This window comes from Heteronotia binoei, chromosome 1 (genome assembly GCF_032191835.1).
Source record: "Heteronotia binoei isolate CCM8104 ecotype False Entrance Well chromosome 1, APGP_CSIRO_Hbin_v1, whole genome shotgun sequence".
In the NCBI taxonomy this organism is placed as follows: Eukaryota; Metazoa; Chordata; class Lepidosauria; order Squamata; family Gekkonidae; genus Heteronotia; species Heteronotia binoei.
Window position 1 is genome coordinate 165,213,645 of NC_083223.1, and position 23,107 is coordinate 165,236,751.

General features: G+C 39.7%; 1 protein-coding gene across 3 annotated transcripts; it reads left to right on the forward strand.

Annotated features, from left to right (window-relative positions):
- Nucleotides 1-7: 7 nt before the first annotated feature.
- Nucleotides 8-7,771, forward strand: ZBTB18 (zinc finger and BTB domain containing 18). 3 transcript variants are annotated; one of them, XM_060243662.1, is made up of 3 exons: nt 170-188; nt 2,451-2,535; nt 4,286-7,771. In XM_060243662.1, exons 2-3 carry the CDS (start codon nt 2,523-2,525, stop codon nt 5,866-5,868), a joined length of 1,596 nt encoding a protein of 531 aa, XP_060099645.1. In that variant the 5' UTR covers nt 170-188; nt 2,451-2,522; the 3' UTR covers nt 5,869-7,771. The 3 variants fall into 3 exon arrangements, with proteins under 3 accessions (XP_060099653.1, XP_060099645.1, XP_060099661.1); XM_060243678.1 differs by lacking the exon at nt 170-188 and having other exon boundaries at nt 2,147-2,535; nt 4,286-4,973; nt 5,086-5,321; XM_060243670.1 differs by lacking the exon at nt 2,451-2,535 and having other exon boundaries at nt 8-188.
- The last annotated feature ends 15,336 nt before the right edge of the window (nt 7,772-23,107 follow it).

Below are 23,107 nucleotides of genomic sequence, written 5' to 3' on the forward strand. Positions count from 1 at the left end.
CCCCCTTCCTCCCCCCTCCCGCCCTCGCTGCCCCTCTTGGCAGTCCCTCACTCACTCGCTGCCTCTGGGGCGGGGAGCGAGCGGGACGCCGGGCAGGGGGCACGGGGAGCCCGGAGCGGCGGAGGGAGGTAGCGGTGGCGGCCGGCGCAGGGAGGAGCGCGGCTGGGACTTGGGGGCCGCTCCAGAGTGTGAGTCCCGACCCTGCCCCTGATGGGACTCTGAGGCAAATGGGGGTGCGGGTGGGGGCGGTGAGCAAGGAAGGAGAGCAGCAGGTTGTTGCGGGGAAGGGTGGTAAGCTGTTGCTGTCGGGCCAGGTGGCTGGGGTGGGGGCGGGGGGGGTTCTGTGGGGCGAGTGGAGCAGCAGGCTGTTGTGAGGAAGGCGGTTCAAGTTCTGGGGGTGGCAGAAGGCGTTTTGGAGGTGTTTTGTTGGAACACAGCGGCGCAGGTTGGGAGAAGGGGGCTAACAGGTACGGAGAGGTTGGGAGAACTGGGCCGGAGGCAGGAGGAGATGGCACCTGCTTCTGAAAGTGACTTCCGTCGGGTAGAAGAAAAAAGTCTGAGGGGTGTGAAAGTGTGTTGGGGGAAGGTGCTTGATAGGTCAGGCGGGAGGGAAGTCTAGTCAGGACTATAAGGGATGGGGGGCGGGAGCAGGTGTGTTCTCCAAAATGGGGTACAGAGCAGTAGGGGAGAGAGAAAGTAGAGAGCAGGTTGCTGTAAACATGTAACCGGGATCAGCTTCGGATTTTGCTAGTCTCCCATGCACCGGAGGAGAAAGAGGAGTTTTTGCTGGGGGGCTGAGCTCAAGAGCAGATGGGGGAACAGGGAGGGGAATCCTTTGTGTGGAATAGGAGCAGTGTGTGTTTTACTTTGCAGCTCAAAAGGTCTAGGGGAGGGGTTGTGAGGAGCAATGCAGCTGTGGAGACAAGGGTGTGAGAGATGAGAAGGGTAAAGAGAGAGCTATCTTTCCAGCTGAGATCTTGTGTCCAACTCTTCTACTTACTTTTTTGTTGTTGCTTTTGTTGCTGTGATCTGGACTGTGGCTGCATTTGGCTGCTTCCTCCTTCCTGTCTATGGTGCTATTCTCCTCCCCTTCTGTACATTTGACTTGCTGTGTTCTTTGCACACTTTACAAAGTGACAGAGGGGTGGATTAAGTTATAGTTGGCTTAATCGTCAGTTTAGTGTCTCCAAGAAAAGTGAAAGGGAAGATGTGTTAATCTGTCATAATGTTTACATCTACTATTCACTCTTTTTTAAAAAAAGTGTATCATTTTAGAATGATGGCTGCAGGGTTGGGGTTGGATTAGTTAGTAGTACTGCAGTAAATAAGGGATGTATAGTTATGAGGAGACATCACTGAGAACTTGGTTCAACGAGGAACAAGCTAGTTGATAAAATACAAAAATCAAACCATTGACTTTCTCATTCTGTTGTCTTAGAACGCCTCATTTCATTTTAGCATATGCCCCCATTTATTACTTAAAATTACTCCTTGTCAAGTAAAATTAGGCCAGAACACTCTTCCATCTTTCTTTTAGAAACTGTTTTTATATGCCTTGGCAGTAAAAACAGTAATAATTTCATGCTAATATATGTTGCAGCATTGTTTTCTCTGAAATTAATAACAAACCTAACATCTTTAAGATTTTGTACACCAAAAAAGTGGTTTCTATTCGAGCAACTCATATTTGACCAGCATGATTAAATTGCAAGGAAAGGAAGTCAGATAGAAAGAGTATGTTTTGCAAGTCTAAAACCTACAGTGCAGTTTGAGTTCGCACTACCAACTTCTTAGATCAAGTATTTGAAAGAACTAAGCGTCATCAATGCATACAAATTGCTAAGCAGTAAGTTTTTTAAAAAAGATTAAGCAAAATGCTAGGGAAATCGTGATTGTGTTAATATCTGTACAGTTAAAAATAATTTCTACTTCTCTAGGCACGGTGAACTGTCTATTAGTTAAACCAGCTAGTTTTAAAAGATTGCTTCTGTCTAGTCTCTGAGCTGAATAAAAATGTATCAGTGTGATTTGAGTTAAGTTCTCAGTGTATAAAAAACTCAGCAAAGTTATAACAGAAGGGCTGCTATACTGTATATGCAGTGCAGCCCCATATGTTTAAAGGTTTGTTGGTTTTTTACTTTTCCCTGTTAGAAAGTTTTGGGGAAAAAAGACTTTGAAGTATTTTGTTTATACTAACAGACAAGAAAAGTTCTCCTAAGAAAAAGCTGGTGGCAGGAGTGTAGAGGAGTAGCATATGGCATTAAAAGGAGCACAGCTGGAGGTAGCATTTCCATCTGAACATGATGTCAGAGCAGCTGACAGCCTGCCATCCCTCAGCCTTTTATTCTAACACACAGACAGGGAGTTAGTGTGTGTGCAGATCTGTGTGTAGGGAAGGTATCTCATTCCTCTCTAACATCATCTCCACTTTGCATCTGTCTCTCTCTTAGTCTGCTTTTCCCCCCACTGAACTAACAGACCTGGAGCCAGCAAGACTCGGACAAAAGGACTTAATCAGGTTTATGTGTACTAAAGGTAGGAATAGCAGTAGGCAAGCTACAGTGTGGTTTTTCTTTTGGTGTGGGTTTATTTAATTTGAGAATAAAAATCCCATTACTTGTTTAATGAGGTTTAGATAGAATAAGTGCAATTCATTGTAAAAGCAATGAGAGTTCTTATGGCAATTGAGGCTTAGCATATGTATTGGCTTGGGTTGTCTGTTCTTATGCAGTTCTGGGAGAAACAACTCTTTAAATTATATAGCCCTCTGGTTTGTATTCTCAAGCACTGAAACAGCAATTCATAGTGTGTTTGTATGTGGGGGGATAATTATGGCAGTACAGTTGATATGCATGTTCTTGTAGCACTGTTTCCTAAAGATAAAAGAAATAAGAGTGTTAAAAGAGATGCAAGTTAAAAGCTAAAGTATATGTTGATGTCCTTTGCATAGTGATTTCTACTTAAAGACTCAGCCTCAGAACTATGGAAACCTTCTGTTTTTGAAAAACATAAATCATTTGTGTGTTAAACTTTAGACCCCCAACTCCACATTGAGGGTAACTTGTATTCTCTTTTTTTTCTTAGATGTATATTGAAGTTTATTTCAGTGCAACAATAATTGTTTGAGGAGAGGTTTTTGTATTCACGACTAATTTAGAACTTGTAGATTTGAGCTGCCTGAATTGGCCAGACAGCTGTAATCGCACTCCTCTATTCTTAATCTCTTTATCTGGGCAGCAGCTGCCATATGGCCACAGTCAGCTGGATCAGATGTTTATAAGCTTCCTTCTTCGTCCCTCTCTGTCCTTTCAGCCTCCTAATTTGATCACAGCTACCTTGTGAGCTGCCCTCCAATCTTTATTTTTAGCCCTCTTAAGGATTAGGATTGATGTTGGCTGTGGGGCACTTAAAGTGATTGTATTGTAAATCTTCTTTCTTTATTTTAGCAGTAGCATTTTATAGAAAATACTTGGGACAGGAATCTTTCTATCCCTTTCCAAAGAAGGAACTGCTGTAGGAAAACTTTGATTGTATAGTGTATGACAGAAATGAGAAAAATAATTAAGATCTAAGTAAAAACTTCAAATGTACCTTTTTGTAAACCTTCCCTTCAAAAGAGAATGGTTATACATACCATTATAACAGTAGTGCTCAGAAAATAAAATAAAAAATAGTAACTCTTGCTTGAATACTTTTTATCATTACTGCATACCAGCAGAAATACACTACCAGTCATTATAGTTAAAATTCTCAACAGAGGGATGACATCTTCTGTGAAACTGTCACTTGTTTGAATTTTAGTGTATTCTTTTGAAGCTTTTGTATGTTAATCAGAATTACTTTGTCAAATAAAAGTGAAAACACCACCATCCATTTCCCCCAAGTATTTTAGAAGCCATCTTGATGATTTTTTTCTGTGAATGTAATGTCCCAAGTAGTTGCTTTTGCTTTTGTATAGGAACATCTGCCACAACATTAAATTTTGTGACTACTTTATATTTCCTTCAGAATTTACTTATTAATTGGTAAAAGAAATTATTCCTAATATAACTTTGGAACTTTGGGTGAGAAAATAATTGAACAGAAAGAAGCCATGAAAAGTTTGCTAGTTTATCCATATCATTTGTTGCATGCTACTAATATTGTTTATTTGTATGTCGTCTTGTGATTTTTTAAAATAACTGTTCCTGTGTGGGTAGAAATTGTCGAAGTATCGAGTGTAAAAATACGTTCACTTAACTCTGTGTAATCTATTAGTGTTTTAATTAAATCTTTTTCCTTCTAGGTTATGAAGACAGCATGGAGTTTCCTGACCATAGTAGGCATTTGCTACAGTGTCTGAGCGAGCAGAGACATCAGGGTTTTCTTTGTGACTGCACTGTTCTGGTAGGAGATGCCCAGTTCCGAGCACATAGAGCTGTACTGGCTTCATGCAGCATGTATTTCCACCTATTTTACAAGGACCAGCTGGACAAAAGAGACATTGTTCATCTGAACAGCGACATTGTTACAGCCCCAGCTTTCGCTCTCCTGCTTGAATTCATGTATGAAGGGAAACTCCAGTTCAAAGACTTACCCATTGAAGATGTGTTAGCAGCTGCCAGTTATCTCCACATGTATGACATTGTGAAAGTCTGTAAAAAGAAGCTAAAAGAAAAAGCCACCACAGAGGCAGACAGTACAAAAAAGGAAGAAGATGCCTCGAGTTGTTCGGACAAAGTGGAGAGTCTCTCTGATGGCAGTAGCCACATGGCGGGAGATATACCCAGTGATGAAGATGAAGGGGAAGATGAAAAACTGAGCATCCTGCCTAGCAAAAGGGACTTGGCATCTGAGCCTGGGAACATGTGGATGAGATTGCCCTCAGACTCAGCAGGCATTCCCCAGAGTGGCGGAGAAGCAGAGACACACACAACAGCAGCTGGAAAAACAGTAGCTAGCCCCTGTAGCTCAACAGAGTCTTTGTCCCAGAGGTCTGTCACCTCCATGAGGGATTCAGCAGATGTTGACTGTGTCCTGGACTTGTCTGTCAAGTCCAGTCTTTCTGGAGTTGAGAATTTGAACAGTTCTTATTTCTCTTCACAGGACATGATTAGAAACAACCTGGTGCAGGTGAAGGTGGAGAAAGAGGCTTCCTGTGATGAGAGTGACGTTGGCACTAATGACTATGACATGGAACATAGCACTGTGAAAGAAAGTGTGAGCACTAATAACAGGGTACCATATGAGCCAGCCCATTTGGCTCCTATGAGGGAAGATTCTGTTTTGAGGGAGCTAGATAGGGAGGACAAAGCAAGTGATGATGAAATGATAACTCCAGAGAACGAAAGAGTTCAGGTGGAAGGGAATATGGACAGCAGTCTGCTCCCCTATGTCTCAAACATGCTTAACCCTGCAGGCCAAATTTTTATGTGTCCCCTCTGCAACAAAGTTTTTCCTAGTCCCCACATTCTGCAGATTCACTTAAGTACGCACTTTCGAGAGCAGGACGGGATCCGCAGCAAGCCTGCTACTGATGTCAATGTCCCGACCTGCTCCTTGTGTGGTAAGACTTTTTCTTGCATGTACACTTTGAAGCGTCATGAGAGGACTCATTCAGGTGAAAAACCCTACACTTGCACCCAGTGTGGAAAGAGCTTCCAATATTCCCACAATCTGAGCCGCCATGCTGTAGTTCACACACGGGAGAAGCCGCATGCTTGTAAGTGGTGTGAGCGCAGGTTCACACAGTCTGGAGACCTTTACAGACACATTCGGAAGTTTCACTGTGAGTTGGTGAACTCATTGTCTGTCAAAAGTGAAGCACTGAGCTTACCTACTGTCAGAGACTGGACATTAGAAGATAGCTCACAAGAACTTTGGAAATAGAATTTTTATATATATAATATATATATATAAATCTATATAGTTGTGGTACAGTCTAAAAGCAGTCTTGTTTCCTTGAGCTGAAAGTTTGGCCATTAGCTTGTTTTTTGCACTTTAAGGCGGCATGAACATTTCACTACTTTAGTGCTCTAGTGGTATGAACTATAGAAATGAGACTAATAAAAGTAAAAAAAAAATCCCCCTTGTTTCTCCATCAAGTAAGTACTTCTTTTAAACAAAACTACAAATGAACAAGTGTGATTATTAGGTTTTGTTTAACCTTACTGCATCATTTCAAACTCAATTTTAAAAAGACATCTCCAGTGTGTTACCAAATTGTTTACATTTTAAAAACTGCATGCATCTTTTCTAACTGTGGGAAACCTGAATGCTTTTAGACCCAAATGGTAAATTTCTGAAATGCTGGAGTATCTATTTTTAAATAAGCAGCTAAGTTATTATTCTAACGTGTATTACAACAATTCCCAATTTAAAAAAAGATTTTCAAAAATACACTGGAATTGCTGGACTGTATGAAGGTGTGCTTGGGATGAAAAAGGATGTTGCAGCTTCAGCAGTTGCGAACTGTGCATTTAAAAATGTGAATTACTGTTATATACTGTAATTGATTAAATGGGCTGGGGGGTGTCAAGGAAATTGACAAGTTGTGTTAACGCTCTCAGTTGAGTCTTGAAAAGTAAATATTAACGCTATGGAAATGCATGCGTTTCAGTATATTTTTGTCTTTGCATTGTATAACTTCAATGAGTGAGTTTTAAAACTTATTTAATTTTTGTAGGAAAAAAACACCACTGGAAAAATTGGTGTTATGAAGAACATAAATGCACTGTCTTTTATTTTATATAATTTAAGTTAATTGCCCACTGTCTTTTAAGTTGAACAAAAGCTACATGTTGATTTAGCTATGTAAAGGAAGATAGTAATGTTTACAAACAGACTTAGAGATTTGCATGTGCAGTGTACATTTGTCAAAAAAATCTGATTGCACAAAACTCATGCCAACTCCAACTTTAGGTGCATATATTACCCATATGAGCATTTTTAGAATTCCTGCTGCACAAATTAACAATAGGTCATTCATTTTTTTTCCACCCCTTGAAAAGATTCTTTTGAGTGAAAAAGCCCCAGGCTGAAAGGACTAGAAAACCTTGATTGACATGGGGTGGAGTGCGGGAATAGTGGGAGAAAACTTGGGGGATGGTTTGCGACCTGTGTATCCAAGTAGCAAAGACTGCAGCCTGATGTGTGGTTTTAATGATGAACACACACGGCAAAAGCATTTTGCACAGTGTTTGTTTTCCTGTCTTGCACTTACAAATAAGGTCTATGGGGGTAGCATGGAAATTTTTTTTTCTCTTTCCGCTTTTGTTTCAAATTTGATCGCCTTAACTACTGTAAACATAGCCTATTTTTGTGCTTAAGAAACTGAATGGAAAACTCCATTGTGTATTGCTGGACTGTTTTGGAAATATTTTGGTCAAATGTATGTTAATTTGGCTGTAATGGCATTTTTTTTAAAAAAAAAAAGCTGTGAAAATGGCCTTTGAGCATTATTTTTTAGTTACTTGAATAGTTTATAGTTTTTAAAATCATTATTTTTATTTAGAAAAGACAATCAATGTCTGAGAAAAATTGACTACTTTGGAATTTTGTTGTTGTTGTGAGTGATTGCTTTGGGTTTTTTTCCTTTTGCCCTTTAGTTTCTCATTATTCTTTGGTTCTAAAAATTAGACTGACATCTAGCCTTGACAATCATAGTATGTTTTATTTTCCTGAGAGGGAGGGGGAATAACTTATAATGCTGTTTAGTTTTGTACTATTGGTGTGTTGGTGAATTTTTAAACTGTGTGCTAACTGCAATAAATTATACATACTGAGAACTCAATTAGTTGTCTTCTCCCCTTTTTAACCATTGAAATAATATTTTAGATAATACACATGTTCAGTTTTTGTCCAGAGCAATATTGTTGACTATACTGTCTAAAATATTTGGTGTGTAGCTTTTTGTTGTTATTCTGAAGTGAAAAAAATTACCATGATATTCCCAAAGTTTTAGAACACTGTTCAAAACTATATGAAGACTGAACAGATTTGTCAAAGCTGATTCATTTTAAATAGAAAATGTATGGGGTTTTTGTTTAACTTGAAAAATGGTTAGATAATGACTAACACCTGTTTAACTAGACGTGTAGTTATCATAAATGATCCAAAGCACTCTTCATCATGGAGTGTCAAACTGGTGCATTTGTCTCACCCTGGCAGAACAGGTTGCTCTTTAAAAAAAAATTCTTGGGGACACCTTTGAAACAGACAGAATCACTTTACAGATGGAATAGTCCAGAATATGCTCTTTATTACATGGTAAGATGGAGGTGTGATCCTAATCAGTATTAAACTACTTTAGGAGCTTGGGCTATGGTGCTTACAAAATACCTGTTTAAGAAAAGTTTCACTATGGACCAGTGCAGTTTCCATAAAGCTGAGTGCATTTTGTCGCTTAGTATCATTTTTCAAAAAATGGCTTAGTATTCTCAATATATGTAAAGATAACGGAATTTTTAAAAGCATAACAATTTCTTTGAATTTTATTTCAATTATGCTAGTATATTTTGAATACTCCATTACTGTGAATTTTATTATTGCTCATGATAATTAAAACAAAAGTTACTGTGTAATGAACTTAACAAAAGGCTTATGCTTGGAATGAAATATTCCATATGACTTTTAAAGTGAAACGGTGGGGCAGTGAAGGGACTTAGAGAAGTAAGCATCTCTGGAGGAGCTGAGTTCACTGGTGACTGTGAATTTAGGAATAATAATGCTATGTTTACTCATTCTAGCTTTTTCTCCAACCAGTGTTCTTAAAGTCTGCAGGAGGCATCAATTAAACACACATAAAGTTATGTACTATTTTATTGAATGGGCAGCAGCAGAATGTGTGTACTTGTTACATTTTCTGAATGCTTGTTTCCATATAAAAATATTTTTCCCCATGAGTATATGCTGGCACCTTAAACTTTTGTGACCCTATAGATCATAATAACTTTTACATTGTTTAACAAACACATTTATAGGTTGTGGAAATAATACCCAAACACCTGAATATGCACATAAACCAGATTTCTCATCTTTGGGAAGTTAGCTGGACAAGGTGTTTTTTTAGCACTAATTGTAAATGGTACTGAACTTTGCAATGTTCTCATTCTGTAAGGTTTGAATATACTAGGTTATTACCTTTGAAACTAGTCTTGGTTTAAAGAATGCCTGAGTCATATACTTTAAATGCAACAAGTGTGATTCATTTTCTAGTTACCATCAAAGTGTGCAATATATTTAATGTGGAAAAAACTATCTCACTCATCTCTTGCATGTGTGTGCACAGGCACACATTCCATATTGTGTTTTGGACTTGTTGCATGATGCATGCAAGAATGAGGCTTGCTCTTTTAATAGATACAAATATGTATGGGGGGGAAAGGGGGTCAAGAACAGATTTTATAGCCCTGCTAAACAATTATGTAAGAATTTCAATTTGAAAAGTGTATATTATACAATTGAAAATAAAATATGCTATTTGTTTTGCTGTTGGCTCTTTCTAGCAGCTGCATTTGTTCACCTGTTCAGGAAGTATGCTGAGGTTCACTTTTCCTGCTGAATTAAAATATTTGCTTTGCTGCTAAAGCAGTATTTGAAAAACCAAAGTCACATAACCAGAGTTATGAGCTTGATAATGTGATCATGGGTGTTTTGTGACTTCAGCATCCTCAGACCTAGCTTTGAACTGTCTCTTGAGGCAGGGGGCATACATTTTGGTATAGAATTCTGTTTTGAGCATATTTTCATCTGTACCTCAAATGCTACTTCATTGTACAATATTGCCAGCATTCAGAAGATAACAGATTTTTCCTAAACAATATGAGTGTGCCACTTAAAATTTAAACTGAACAAATTTAAAAACTGTTTCAAATGAATATTTTAAAATGAGCTCAACTATCAAGAGGCAATTTTTCAGTATTCAAATTGGCTGGATCTATCCTGATCAGTGTAGAATTGTATTTTTACTGATTTATATTAAAGATGTTCACAGAATTGCTACTACCAAAATGTTTCTTTAACTGTAAAAATATAAAGATGATTTAGTATTTTTTAAGATTTTAGGAAGTTATAACTATATTATAAATTCTTGTTTGTTTCAGCCATTTGATGTTTTGAATTGAGTAATTTAGATAATTTAGCACACTGAAGGTACAATTTTACTCTTACAAACTAAAGTAAAAGTTGAAAGTACTGCCTTCTTTCACTGCACCACAACTGCTATTAAAAAAAGAAATAGTCTGTTTAAAGTCTGGATTTAGAAACTCCTTCCAAAGGGATAAAATCCAACTAAACCTGTTAAGTGGTCTTAGTGATGACATTGTGTTTCGAAGATAAGTAATTTTTATCCAGGTTTGAGAAGAAGTACTGCTCTTCACTGTGTTAAGATTTTCATTACTAAAAGTACTATATTTATTGCACTGTTGCTTCAATAAAAATTTAGACTTTGCTTTTAATAGCTAAGAAGACAAGAGGGTAGAGGCTTATTAATCCAGTAGAGATGCTTTAGTGATAATGGATGCTGCAATATTAGCGGACTTTTTTATTTTTAACTTCAGACACTCTTGGACATCCTCTACTTCATGTTTTAAATTAGTAAAGCAGTACTTTAATTATATACAGATTAATCCAAATTATGTAGTACCCATTTTGCTTTTATAGTTTACAACCGATCCTGCTATCATCTGTAGTATTGAAATGTCATTTAGATTTGTAAATTGTCTCCAAAGTGGGCATCCAAAAAACTCATAATGCCTCTTTTATGTCCTTCACTTTTTCTGTCCTTTTAATTTCAGTTAGGTGGTCTTTAAATATTTAATAATTTCTTGAGGTGTCATAAAAATTGGGCCTGGTGGAAAAGATTATAAAAAAGAAATTTTGTTTGTAGACTTTTTAGGTCTGCATTGCACACTGTTATACAGGTGGGGAGTGGGAAGAGATTCAAACATATATTTTGTAGATGTGATGCCTGTAAACATAGCATAATATTTATAAGATTTCTGAAAAGCTTTCATGTGGCTGGCAGATTGCTATGAATTCCTGTAGTGGTTGCTTTGACGCTCACATTGTTTTTGGAGTTAATCTGTTCTATAAGAAGGATTTTCCCCCCATACATACTACAAATGCCAAAATATGGATTAACACAGGACATCTTTAATCTTTACGAGCTATAGCATGGAATCCATCCTTAAATTAGTAAAGCAATTTATACTGTGTAAATTACATGTACGTCGTGACTTGAGAGAATCTGTCCCAAGATGAATTATCAGGCTATATTGTAATATAACACTGGGAACCTAAAAACTGGATATAAGAGAAAACAAATAATTGCAAGGGGGGGGGGGTTAAAGAGCTAAGTTTATCATCTAGATTTCAAAATGTCCTTAAACTTGCCTCAATATAACTAGAACTATGGTTCTGGTATGTTATCATAGAGTATGAAGGCAAGGGCCACAATCTGCAATTTCTTTGCTGTGCAAACTCCACTGTGAATAGCTCCAAGGGGCGCAGAAACTGACCTCATTCACTTTCCACACAAATGGGACTTTAATAGGAGAGTTGACCAGTGCTTTTAATCTTTGTCTTTTTTAATTTTGTTTTTTGGACGCAACATCTGTCACTGTTAAATTCAAGATGACTAGAACACAAATGTACATACTTACAGAAGTCTATAGAAGCTTTAAACTATTTTAAAAATTGTTTTCCTAAAATTGTTTTTCAAATAGAAGTTTAAATAATATTTTTAAGAACTGAGGCATCTTCAAACCAGGAAGAAACATGTATGTTTTCATGCTTTGAATAAACTTGTTAAATAACCATACCTGTATTTTTAGGGGTTTCCCTCACACTGTAATTTATGAATGTTAATGTTAGAACATAAGAAGATTTCCGCTGGATCAGACCATTGGTTCATCTAGTTCAGCATCCTTCTTCACACAGTGGCCAACTAGTTCCTCTAAATAGCCAACAACATGGCATAGAGCCCAAGGCCTTCCCCTTACGTTACCTCCTGGCTCTGGGGGATTCAGAGGTTTACTGCCTCTGAATGTGGAGGTTCTCCTCAGTCACCATGGCTAGTAGCCACTGATAGACCTATCTAATCCCCTTTTTAAAACTATTTATTGTTATTACTGTTGATGCTGAAAGGAAAAATACTGTAGATCGAGAATACACTTTGTTAGTCTTTAAGATGCCACTAGACTCTTTTTTTATTTTGTGTAATTCAGGGTATGTTGAATGGCCTTATAAATGCGATCATTTTAAGAATAGCATATTTAGGCTAGATGTCATTACAGGTAAAAGAAATTACTCCTTTTTCATGACACAATTAATGATATTTCCAAATGGATTAATTTTCTGGTGTCTGGAGTGTTCCAATGCACATGCACCCCAGAGATGGCATCCGTGGAGGAAGTAATAGCTTACAGCTATGAAGCATGCTTTAAAATAGTTTAATGAGTTGGATCCAGACAGCTTTTATTGCTTACTCTCAGCCAATCCCCCTCCTTATTACAGTCCCCATTCCTCATGGCTTTTGTTCAAGTGGTTCCCTCTATCCCAAATATAGCCTTTTTGGTGGGCAATGGAAATCTCTTTCTCCCCTTTTCACCAGCAGAAAACTGGTTGGATCCAAATGTGCTTCTTTGTAGTAGTTGATGTAACCTTTATAAACAAACACAATTCAAATCCATTTTAACCATTGCTTTATTTTTGGAGTTGGGGATTTTTGTGTGTGCTCATGTATTTCTCAGATTATCTACATCAATATACATTTTTCGCTCCATAAGACGCACCTGAGCATAAGACGCACCTAGTTTTTAGAGCTGTTTGTGTGAATTTAGAGGCATTTGTGTGAATTTTTTGCAGTATTCGCTCCTTAAGACGCACACACTTTTCCCTCCACTTTTTTTGGGGGGGGGGGAAGTGAGTCTTATGGTGCAAAAAATACGGTAATTGAAACAGCTTTAGTGTACAGTAACTCTGCATAGGATTTAATTGTTATCTTTCTGAAACACTTAGCAATTATGTAACCAATTTGTGGAAGAAACAGGACTAATTAATCTGAATTCAAAGCTCCCCCCCCCATTTTTTTTAAAGAACTCGTGTATATCTAAGGTATATAGTTCCATAGAATTGTGGCGAATATCCTTTCTCCAAGTTCTATAAAAACCTGAATTTATCTGCTTTTTCTGTATCTTGTCCAAGGACTCAAAATAGGATTGCCAAGTCTCCTGCGGCCTCCAGCAGGGGACTTTTGTTTGCAGACGCTCCTGGAGTTTTTGAGTTTTCCTGAAAGCTCCTAGAGCAGTCAGTGCACGATGTCACGATGTCACTTGCAAATGACGTCACACCAGCAATTTTGGGAAGGGGATGTTGGAAGCAGGAGAGCGCCCGCCCCACCCGGGAGCTTGGCAGTCCTAACTCAAAGCCAGAGAATATTATCAAGTAAAGTCCCTAATTAGCATCTGCCTATTTGGAAAGCTCTGTCTTGTACTGTCTCCTACATTCTGGTGAGGAGACGGATTCTGACCTCCTCTTGGAGTTGATTCCACAGGGACAAGGCAATCACTGAGAGAGGTCATGTCTGGGCTGTAACAACCCATCTAAATGTGTGTAACAGGCCCTTTCTAGAAAAGCTGGTTCCAGTAAGGACAACTAGAAGTGGTAGGCAAAGAGTGCTTAATCCTTCCCAGCTTGCTGCATTTCAGTGTCCCACAGCTTTTGTTGTAGTATTTGAAAGAGAAAAATGGGGGAAATACCTCAAATTGTGCCCCTCTCTAAAATACACCATCCTGTATAATCTACATAGAAGAAGTGGATATAACCATTTTATCACATGAAGGTTACTACTAGCCTGGTAAATGACTGAACTGAGCCTATGCTATAAAACAGTCTGAGGTTAGATTTGCCACCTTTACTTATTTGGGATTAATCCTTTTGTTTTCCTCTGAAGACTGAACATTCCAAATGTAAGTAGATTTCACAGCTAAATGTGCAATGCAAATCTGACAATACATTTTGTGGTGTCCCCGGCATGCAACAGAGTCAATGCTGAATACTAAGGGTCAGACTCCTGTACCTGACACATCTTTAAACAGGGTCCAGTAGCCTTGGATCTTTCATAGGCACAGAGTAGAAATTCAGCTAGATTCAAGGCTGAGTAGTTCAGGAATGTGACAATTATATAATGAAATTTCTCTGGGTGTACAGTAGATGTAGCCTGCTTTTTAAGGCTTCTTATACAATTATTTGGGTCAGTTGGGTCACATGAGCGCATAGCATGATCACTTACAATATGTAAGAAGTGCAGGAAAGCATCGCCTTTTCTGTGTTTCAGACCATATGTGATTATTTTTCAGGACCACCCATATTACTGGCCAGGTTTCTAGTTCTAAATACTGAGTGGCTACTATAAATGAGTAAGCTTACAAACTGGATATGCTTGCCAAAGGCACAAATTGCATTGGTTAGTCAAATAAGTGTCTGTCCTGCTAATACTGCTATAGTTATGAGCTATTTTTAAAACATGATGAATGCTCATAAAAATCACTGCTTTTTAAAAACTTGTATTTACGCAAAATTAGGTCTCTAAATGTTGCTGAATGTCACAAGCTCTCTGGATTCTAATAGCATAAAAAGTAGGAAGGCCATAATTTTACTGTGGCAGTTCTAGGTATTGTAAAGGAAAAAACTGTCTCATCAACTGTATTCTTGTGAGTAAAGGACAGTTGAAATGAGACTCATTCAAAATATGTGTCAGGAATCTGGCGATCGAACAGCAGGTAATTTCTCCTGAACTGCTTTAAAAAGGTAAAGGTAGTTCCCTGTGCAAGCACCAGTTGTTTCCGACTCTGGGGTGATGTTGTTTTCACGTTTTCATGGCAGACTTTTTACGGGGTGGTTTGGCATTGCCTTCCCCAGTCATCTACACTTCCCCCCCCCCCCCCCAGCAAGCTGGGTACTCATTTTACCGACCTCGGAAGGATGGAAGGCTGAGTCAAACTGCTTTAGCAGGATGTTAAATTTCTTCCTGTATCATAACAGTGATCAGTCTACATGCTCCACTTGCCACGTGGAGATCATTGCAAATAGTCTTCATGCCTTGTCTATAATGGCAGAGTTATTCACCCTTATATTGCGCCATTGCCTACTTCAGTCAGGAGCATGTGATTGAGTGGTATAGAGGGATTATGCCTAGGGATGGCCCTCTGTGTTGCAAGCTCTGCTGGACACTTCAGCTGTGATAGGGAGTGTCAACTACACATAGACTATTTCAAAGGCTAGCCCTAAGAACAAGCTACAGAGCATACAACTCTGTTAGCTTTGCAGTGCTACTGAAGAGGCAGCACAGGTATTTGTAAGGGAGGAGGGTGCTTAGTCTTTTCCTTGATAGTTGATTCCCCCCCCCATATTGGCCCCCTGTCCCTTCAACTTTCCCTACTTTTTTTTTTCTCAGCCACACTGAGATTGGATGAAACCCAGCAGAGGTCGGTCAGTGGGAGTCTGAGGAATATTTCTGAGGAAAATTAGCAGGTGCAAGAAGAATTAAAGTTTCTTTTTGTGTATTCTCCCCTTCAAACACACCCTTCCCTCCCAATCCTCTCAAAATTCATAGTGCACACTTACTGACAACATAGTTCCTTTCTTACTAGGCAGACTATTAGGACAAGCACAAAAAAGATTTGACTGCAAACAGAAGATCTAGACTAAGCTCTCAACACTAAAGCACTCCATTTATCGACCTGGTTAAGTAAGAAGCAAGTTGAAAATATTAATCAGAACTGATGCAATAAAGCACCTGCCATTTGGTGTATGTGGCATCAGCATTTGCCCACCAAGGTCGGAATAACGAGTCAGACACGATATATTGGATTGAAATTGGGCCACTTTATTAACTTACAACATGAACAGCAAGGGAACCCCCACCAGCGGCCTGGCCAGGGCTAGGGGTCACCGCGACCGCTCCCCTGCCATTAACGGGCGAGGACCCAGCCCCCCTTCCGGAGCTGAGCTGCTCAGCTCCCTCCAGGCAGGCCCAGCGGGGAGGCCCGCACCAGAGGGCCCAAACCCAGACGCACGTCTCGGCGGAAAGGCACCCTCTAGCCGAGCCTCCTGGACAGTCTGCATTCTCCAACCCGGGTCTCCAAACCCCAAGGCCGATCATGCCAGACCCCAAATTTTCCCCCAAAGTGGGGAATGCTTCACAGTCCTCCCCTAGCCGCATAGTGTCCTAAACCCCTAAAACCTGCCAACTAAAGTGACCGCCTATTTAAAGGCACCATCCCAGAGCCAATTCCACAATCCACTGCACTGCTATGCAGGGTAGGCGAAAAACACACCCCAGCACCAGCCAATCAGCTGGGGCGTAAAAAATTCCTACCCGGCTCCCCGAATGAGGCAACCAGCGATGCCCACATAGCAGACAGGGCGGGTGGGAGGGCCGATCATCGAGGGACTGAAGAGAGGGATGGGGAGCTAGCCGTTGACTCGGCTAAACCCCGCCCCCTGAAAAGCGCGCCCAAACAGCGCGCAGTCCAACTCTCCCGCCCTGGAGGGCAAACAGCTCTAAGCAGCCTAGCAGCTACGCTGCAGGCTGCAAGATTACGATTATTTTCCTCTTTTAAATCCAATACATAAAAATCAGGCATTTATGTTCATGCTGTAGTTCCATCAAAGTCAAAGGTCATTAACTTGAGTGGCTTGGGCTTCAGCGCATTCTACACAAGTGACACTTAATTTTTTGTGTGTGCATTTCCAGCATTTGTTAACACAAGAAACTACATGAAATGAGTATTTAATTTAAAAATAGCTTTCTTCCACTGTCTGCGTTCATAAGTAATATGTTTTGGAATTATAGAGGGTTTTAGAGTCACTTTTGAAAACATTGAAAGATGGTCTTTAATCTCTACATAAGTTATTTGTTAGGAGTTACATTGAATATAACTAATTGTACATGAGAACTTTAGGATCTGATTTTTAAGGGCATCTGTATATTTGTTTAATGCCTGTGCCATAGCTAGCTTCAAAAACATCAGAACCAGAATGCATTTTCTTTTCTCTTTTGTTTAGTAGGTGACTCAACCTCCTTTTGTGTCTGGATAAAGTTAATTTGTAGCTTTTAGTATCTTGATAGTTTCCCTATGTTTATTTTTGATTAAATATTCTTATTTGTTGATTATTTAATTGTTTGTTTGGGTGAAGATTTCATTCTTAAAAGGGAGGAAAGCAGCTTGATGCCATAGACTGAGTCCAAAAGAAATTAACTGCTCCACAGCACAGATTAGAGTTGGGGAGTTTTGCTAAGAGAGTAGTCCCACTAACACACAGCTAACTTAATAAAAGGTTTAAGGATTCTGCGTGGTGAGATCCTGCATTCATTTGAAAATATCACATATGCAGAGATGCCATTTTTGTCTTTGGAACGTTTGGATTTTTAAATGAAATTATTTGATCTTCTCTTGCCCTAGGCTTCTAACAAGGCAAGCTACATATGAGGACCACATTTAACTGGGTAATGTTTAAACTAAATGGAGGATCCCAAATTTGTGCCTTTGTTGATCATGGTGGCTTTGCAAAGATTATATGAAGAAATCAAAGGGAAATGCCTCCTCTCCTTTTAGGCAGCTGCACTAGTATAAATCTTGCACAGGCAACAATTCTGAATAAATGAAATTTAGATTAGTATAGCTTAACCTATTCAGTTATTATTGGATCAGAATATAAGTTTAGTTTAAAGATCTTTAAAAAGAGAAGAATACTTTCATGAAAAGAGGAACTGGAAAATAAGGATTGGTGTTGGTACATAATCTCTTATCAATTCACAAGTAACGTATGGGAAAATATGCCAGCAGCACCTCGGCAACTGAGAATGGGGTAGCAGAACTTAATTTCAGTTTTTGAAAATGCACTATAATCTGTTTCACTGTGTCTGGACAAAAGCAGGGTTTTTGTTTTGTTTTTTAAAAAATTACATCTTGGCACAGTAGATATGCAAATACCAGAATACACTAAAACCACATTTAATTGGACCCACTTGCCAACTTCTTGAACACAGCTTGGATTATTTCACTGGAGGCTGCTTCTGTTAAAAGCTGGGGGAGGAGGAAGTGGCACGCTGTCAAAACTTCAGATCCCCCCCCCCCCCCTTCACACTAGAAGTGCAATTATACTAAGAGCCAAGTTTGGAGGTATTTTACTATATTTAATAATTATTATTGCTGATATTGTAAACATATGCATTGAAATGGATTTCAAGCAGAACAAAATCATATCCCAAACATGGTGTCAGCTTCATTTCTCTACTCTGGCTTATCTGTCACTGTGAGAATCACTGAAGCCAGGTATGTTGTTCCAGTGTATAGGCTGTATGAGATGACACTTAAGGGTTAAGTGAGGATCAGGATTTATTCTTCATAGCCATCTGAGATTATCTTCTGTCTGATGGCCAACAAAACAAGCTATGTAAAATCATTTAGAACAGCCCTGAACCATTCAGAAATAAACAAATTTTAGGTCTCATCAGTGGTTTCATATAACCATGATCCACACATCTGCTCATCAAACCATCCATTCCATCTGAGGTATCAAATGCCTCATACACCTTGTTGTAAATCACAATTTGGTAAATACTTCCTTGTATCTCTCCTGTGTTAAAGCATCAGTTAATAACAAGTAGGATCAAAGCTATTTACTATGTGAAATGTTTAAAGGGTTTTTTTTTAATGAACAAGAAAAAGCCTACAACACAGCTTGTGTCTTCCATGCTTTCATGAAAGTTTCATATTTAATCTGCTATTGCTCCTACACTATTTCTTAACTTGAAAGGACTGTATTCCTAGTAGGGATCATATAATGAATATGTCTTGTCATGGTACCAAATAGTCCAAATTGATAGGCTATATGATGACATCACCAAGGGCAAACTAAGCCTTCAGTATCGGCGCAGGGGATACATCTCATTGCGTAGGCTGCCTGGTCAGTGCTTGTTATCTAATCCCTACACTGACGATTTGTTTGTTTTTGCTTGCTAGTGCTGTATAGCAAGACTTCTATATAACTTCTTGAGTTGTTCCTGTCAAACTAGCAAGAGCTGAATGAGGAAGTGGGTGCACATTTCAGTTTGCATCTTTTTAAAAATAATGCCACACATTTCAATGGCATATGAATTCAAACACTTGTCCCCAACTATATTCCACACCAACTTGTTCTCTATGCATAAGTATAACAAGGTAAGGGAACATTAGCCCAGTTGCCTTGGCACCAGGAATATGTTCTCTCTTCCCTCCACATAACCACTTTGTGAACAGTTTTGTACCCTTTTGCAAAGGAGTGTGAAAATTATTAAAAAGGAACGGGGAGTGTTTCATGGGAGAGGGGATGCAAAATGTGCCTCCTGTTTCACAACTCAGTTTAGTACTAATCACAGTCATGCAAATATTTGCAACAACTGAAGACAATGTTTTTAATTTTCCTTTTGTTAAGTCTCTAGATGTCCATAATGTGGGCATATGACACATGATTATTATGTTAACAGACCTTGTATGTGTGGGCGGGACACATTTCATCATTGCTGTGGGGTTTATATTGGCCTGGCCTTGCAGGTTCCGTTTAAAATGCTTTCTTTGACTTGGCTTTAAACTGTTTGGCCCTTGATATTTTAAGAAACCGACTCTTCCTATATGTTTCAGTACTATGATTTTTAACTGCATCAAGCAGGACTCTGAAAAGGTAGCATAGAAATGTTCTAAATAAATATGTTTTAATCTCCCAAGCTAACAACAAGTGTCTTCTTGAAGTGCATGTGTTTCCCAGATCCTCATGCTGGGAAACACAGAGATGTCAGAGATGACTTTTAAGCTACTCTTGTGTGTGCAGACAGGAGGTGGTGGCGGCTACACGAATAGACAGCTTCAAGAGGGGATTGGATAAACATATGGAGCAGAGGCCCATAAGTGGCTGTTAGACACAGACCGATTTCGCACACAGCTTACCCTGCGGTCACATTCCTGTTCTTTGCGCAGCGTCCGTCGGATTTCCCACTATCTGCGCCAGAGTTACAGGAAGTGCCGCGGCTTTTGTGTAACAAATGTAAACTGGGTTTTAGTGGTTTACGTTTGCTATGCAAAAAGCCGCGACACTTCCTGTAACTCTGGCACAGATTGTGGAAAACCCGATGGACGCTGCGCAGAGAACAGGAATGTGACCGCGTGGTAAGCTGTGTGCGAAATTGGTAACAGTGTATTGTTGGAACTCTTTGTCTGAGGCAGTGATGCTCTGTATTCTTGGCGCTTGAGGGGGCACAGTGGGAGGGCTTCTAGTGTCCTGGCCCCACTGATAGACCTCCTGATGGCATCTGGGTTTTTTGGCCACTATGTGACACAGAGTGTTGGACTGGGTGGGCCATTGGCCTGATCCAACATGGCTTCTCTTATGTTCCACTCTTGCTTTATTTTGCCTGAGCATCATTTGGAAAAGTTGCATGACTCTTTGGGCCAATATTTCAAAAGCTTGGGCTAACTTAGAATTAAGAGCATGTGTTAGTTGAGATCTATTAAGGTTTTGTGTGGTTCTACTCTATTTTATGCATTTCAATTTGATTTTGGCTCCACCCATTGTCATTTAGCTTTTTCGTAAGCAAGATTATTTACTACAACACTTTCTTCTTTATTTTGTTGCTTGCAGCTACTTTCAAAATTTAACAAAGAGATCATCTTAATGTGACTGGCAAGGCACTCAAGACCATTTATGTACCACATGCTGTGTGCAAACCTTCTAATCTTTCTCACCTTCCAAACTGCTCTGCAATTTGAGTGGCATTGTTCCCTTGCACCAAGTAGTTTTCTCAGATCTCCTACTTTGCTGTGTCACCCCATTGTCGTGCCCTGTAGAAATGTGCACTGGCATCTTACCAGGAACAGATGAAGAGGCTGAAACATACAACCCCCCCCCCCCCAAACAAAACTGTTTCATAGTTTCAGAACTGAGTTAGTTCCCCCTTCTGTAATTGTTATCTTTACCCCCAGATTTGTATCCGCTCTTTCTTGGTGGTCTATCCCCTCTCATTAGAAATCTGCTCATGCAAGCTGTGGCAAAGGTTACTTGAGGACAGCAGCACAGCATTCCTTGGAGCAATAGGCATGCAGTTATTGGGAGATTTCCATCACATCAGACCAATCACATTTCACCTTTAAAAAAAAAACTAGGTAATTCTGAACTGTCTTTTTCTCTAAGGCAAGTAGGTGGAAGGTTATCATGAGTAATAGAAAACTGTATAATTTTAATGAGCTGTCAAACTGTAAGGATATGTTGGATTACTTGCTAAAAATTTAACAGGAATCCAGTGACACCTTAAAGACTCACACAGTTTATTCCAGCATAAGCTATTGTGAGTCAGATGCCTGAAGCGTTGATCCTTAGTGAAGAACATTTATACTAAAAGTTGCAAACAGCAGAGAGGTGGGGGAGAGGAAAGATGTTATAAAGAGACGCCAGCTTGAAATAAGATCCAATAAATCCACTGTGTGGGTGAGGACCATTCCCAACTGCTGGTGGATAGGCAAGCAAGAATTAAAACAATTCTTAAAATTTAGGGACTACTTCGGGGTCTGATACTTTGTAATTTGAACACATTAAAGAATGTAACAAAAGTATTATAAATTCATTAATCCATTTTGAAGTGGGTAGCCCTTCCCCCACTATCAAACTGTAGTGTGAGCCCATGCAAGAATCGGTCTCTCTTGTGTGGTGCATGAACATCAGTGTGGCTAGATAAATATTAGTCTGGATCCAAAGAACCATGAGCAGAAGTAACATAACCATTAGTGCTCTGATACAAATGCTTGCGCCAGAGTTTGTGCAGTAGTATAACAGGTAGGTTTGATACTAGTTCTTATGTTTCTGCTAATGCAAGAGGGCATACAACCTGTTGTACAAGTGGAAGAACATCTTTGGATCTAGTTTTACTTGCATGACATAGCATTCTAGTACAAGGCATAGAACAGTCCTTCCACAAATGAATGACTCCCATATGCAAAAGAACAGTTTTGTATCCAGCACATCATTAATAAGTATGATTTTTTTTTTAAAAAAATAAAGCCTGTGCTGTCCTGGAAAACAAGAGCCCCGTGGCACAGAGTGGTAAAACTACAGTACTGCAGTCCTAAGCTCTGCTCACAACCTGAGTTCGATCCCAGCGGAAGCTGGGTTCAGGTAGCCGGCTCAAGGTTGATTCAGCCTTCCATCCTTCCGAGGTCAGTAAAATGAGTACCCAGCATGCTGGGGGTGGGAAAGTGTAGATGGCTGGGGAAGGCAATGGCAAACCACCCCATTAAAAAGTCTGCCATTAAAATGTTGTGAAAGCAACGTCACCCCAGAGTCAGAAATGACTGGTGCTTGCAAGGGGAATCCTTTGTCCTGGAAAACAGGGAGTGTGCTGAAAGTTATGTAGTTCTCTTGAGCTTATCTTACTCTGTAGTTGTTGTACCTATATTACAACAGGTGCCCATAGCATCTTAAGTGGGGCAGAACTTTCCTGCTTGCTACTACAATCAAGGATGAGCCTCTTGTTATGTATGAGAGTCAATGCTGTATCAATGATGTTCCTGCCTGGCTCATTGGAGCCTGAAGGACTGATCTTGGGGACTTGGGAACAATGGGCAGTAGGACCCAAATCAAAACTACCCTGCTCCAGTCACAGTCCCCTGCTGGTTTAAATGACCCAATAACATGCCTGAAGATCTGATCTTGGGGACTTGGGAACAATGGGCAGTAGGATCCAAATTCAAACTACCCTGCTCCAATCACAGGTCCCCTGCTTGTTTGAATGACCCAATAATGTGCTAGCACAGGAATCTAGTGTTGTATATAGTTGGCCCAGTGGGCCCCGTTCTTCAGTCTTGTTAGTGCAGCCATGCTGTACTCAATAAAGAGCCTGTTATCACTACCACCTCACCTCTTCAATGCCTAAGAACCCACTATATTATAGTGGCGATGAAGGTGGGATCCTGGTAGGTGATTCAGCAACCGGCACCGCACCTCACAGCAGCTGCTCCAGCTCCGCGTTTTGCACTGTCATCACTGAGAGCAGTTGTCAAGCCAGGACCAGAAGAAGATGAGCAGCGATTGAACA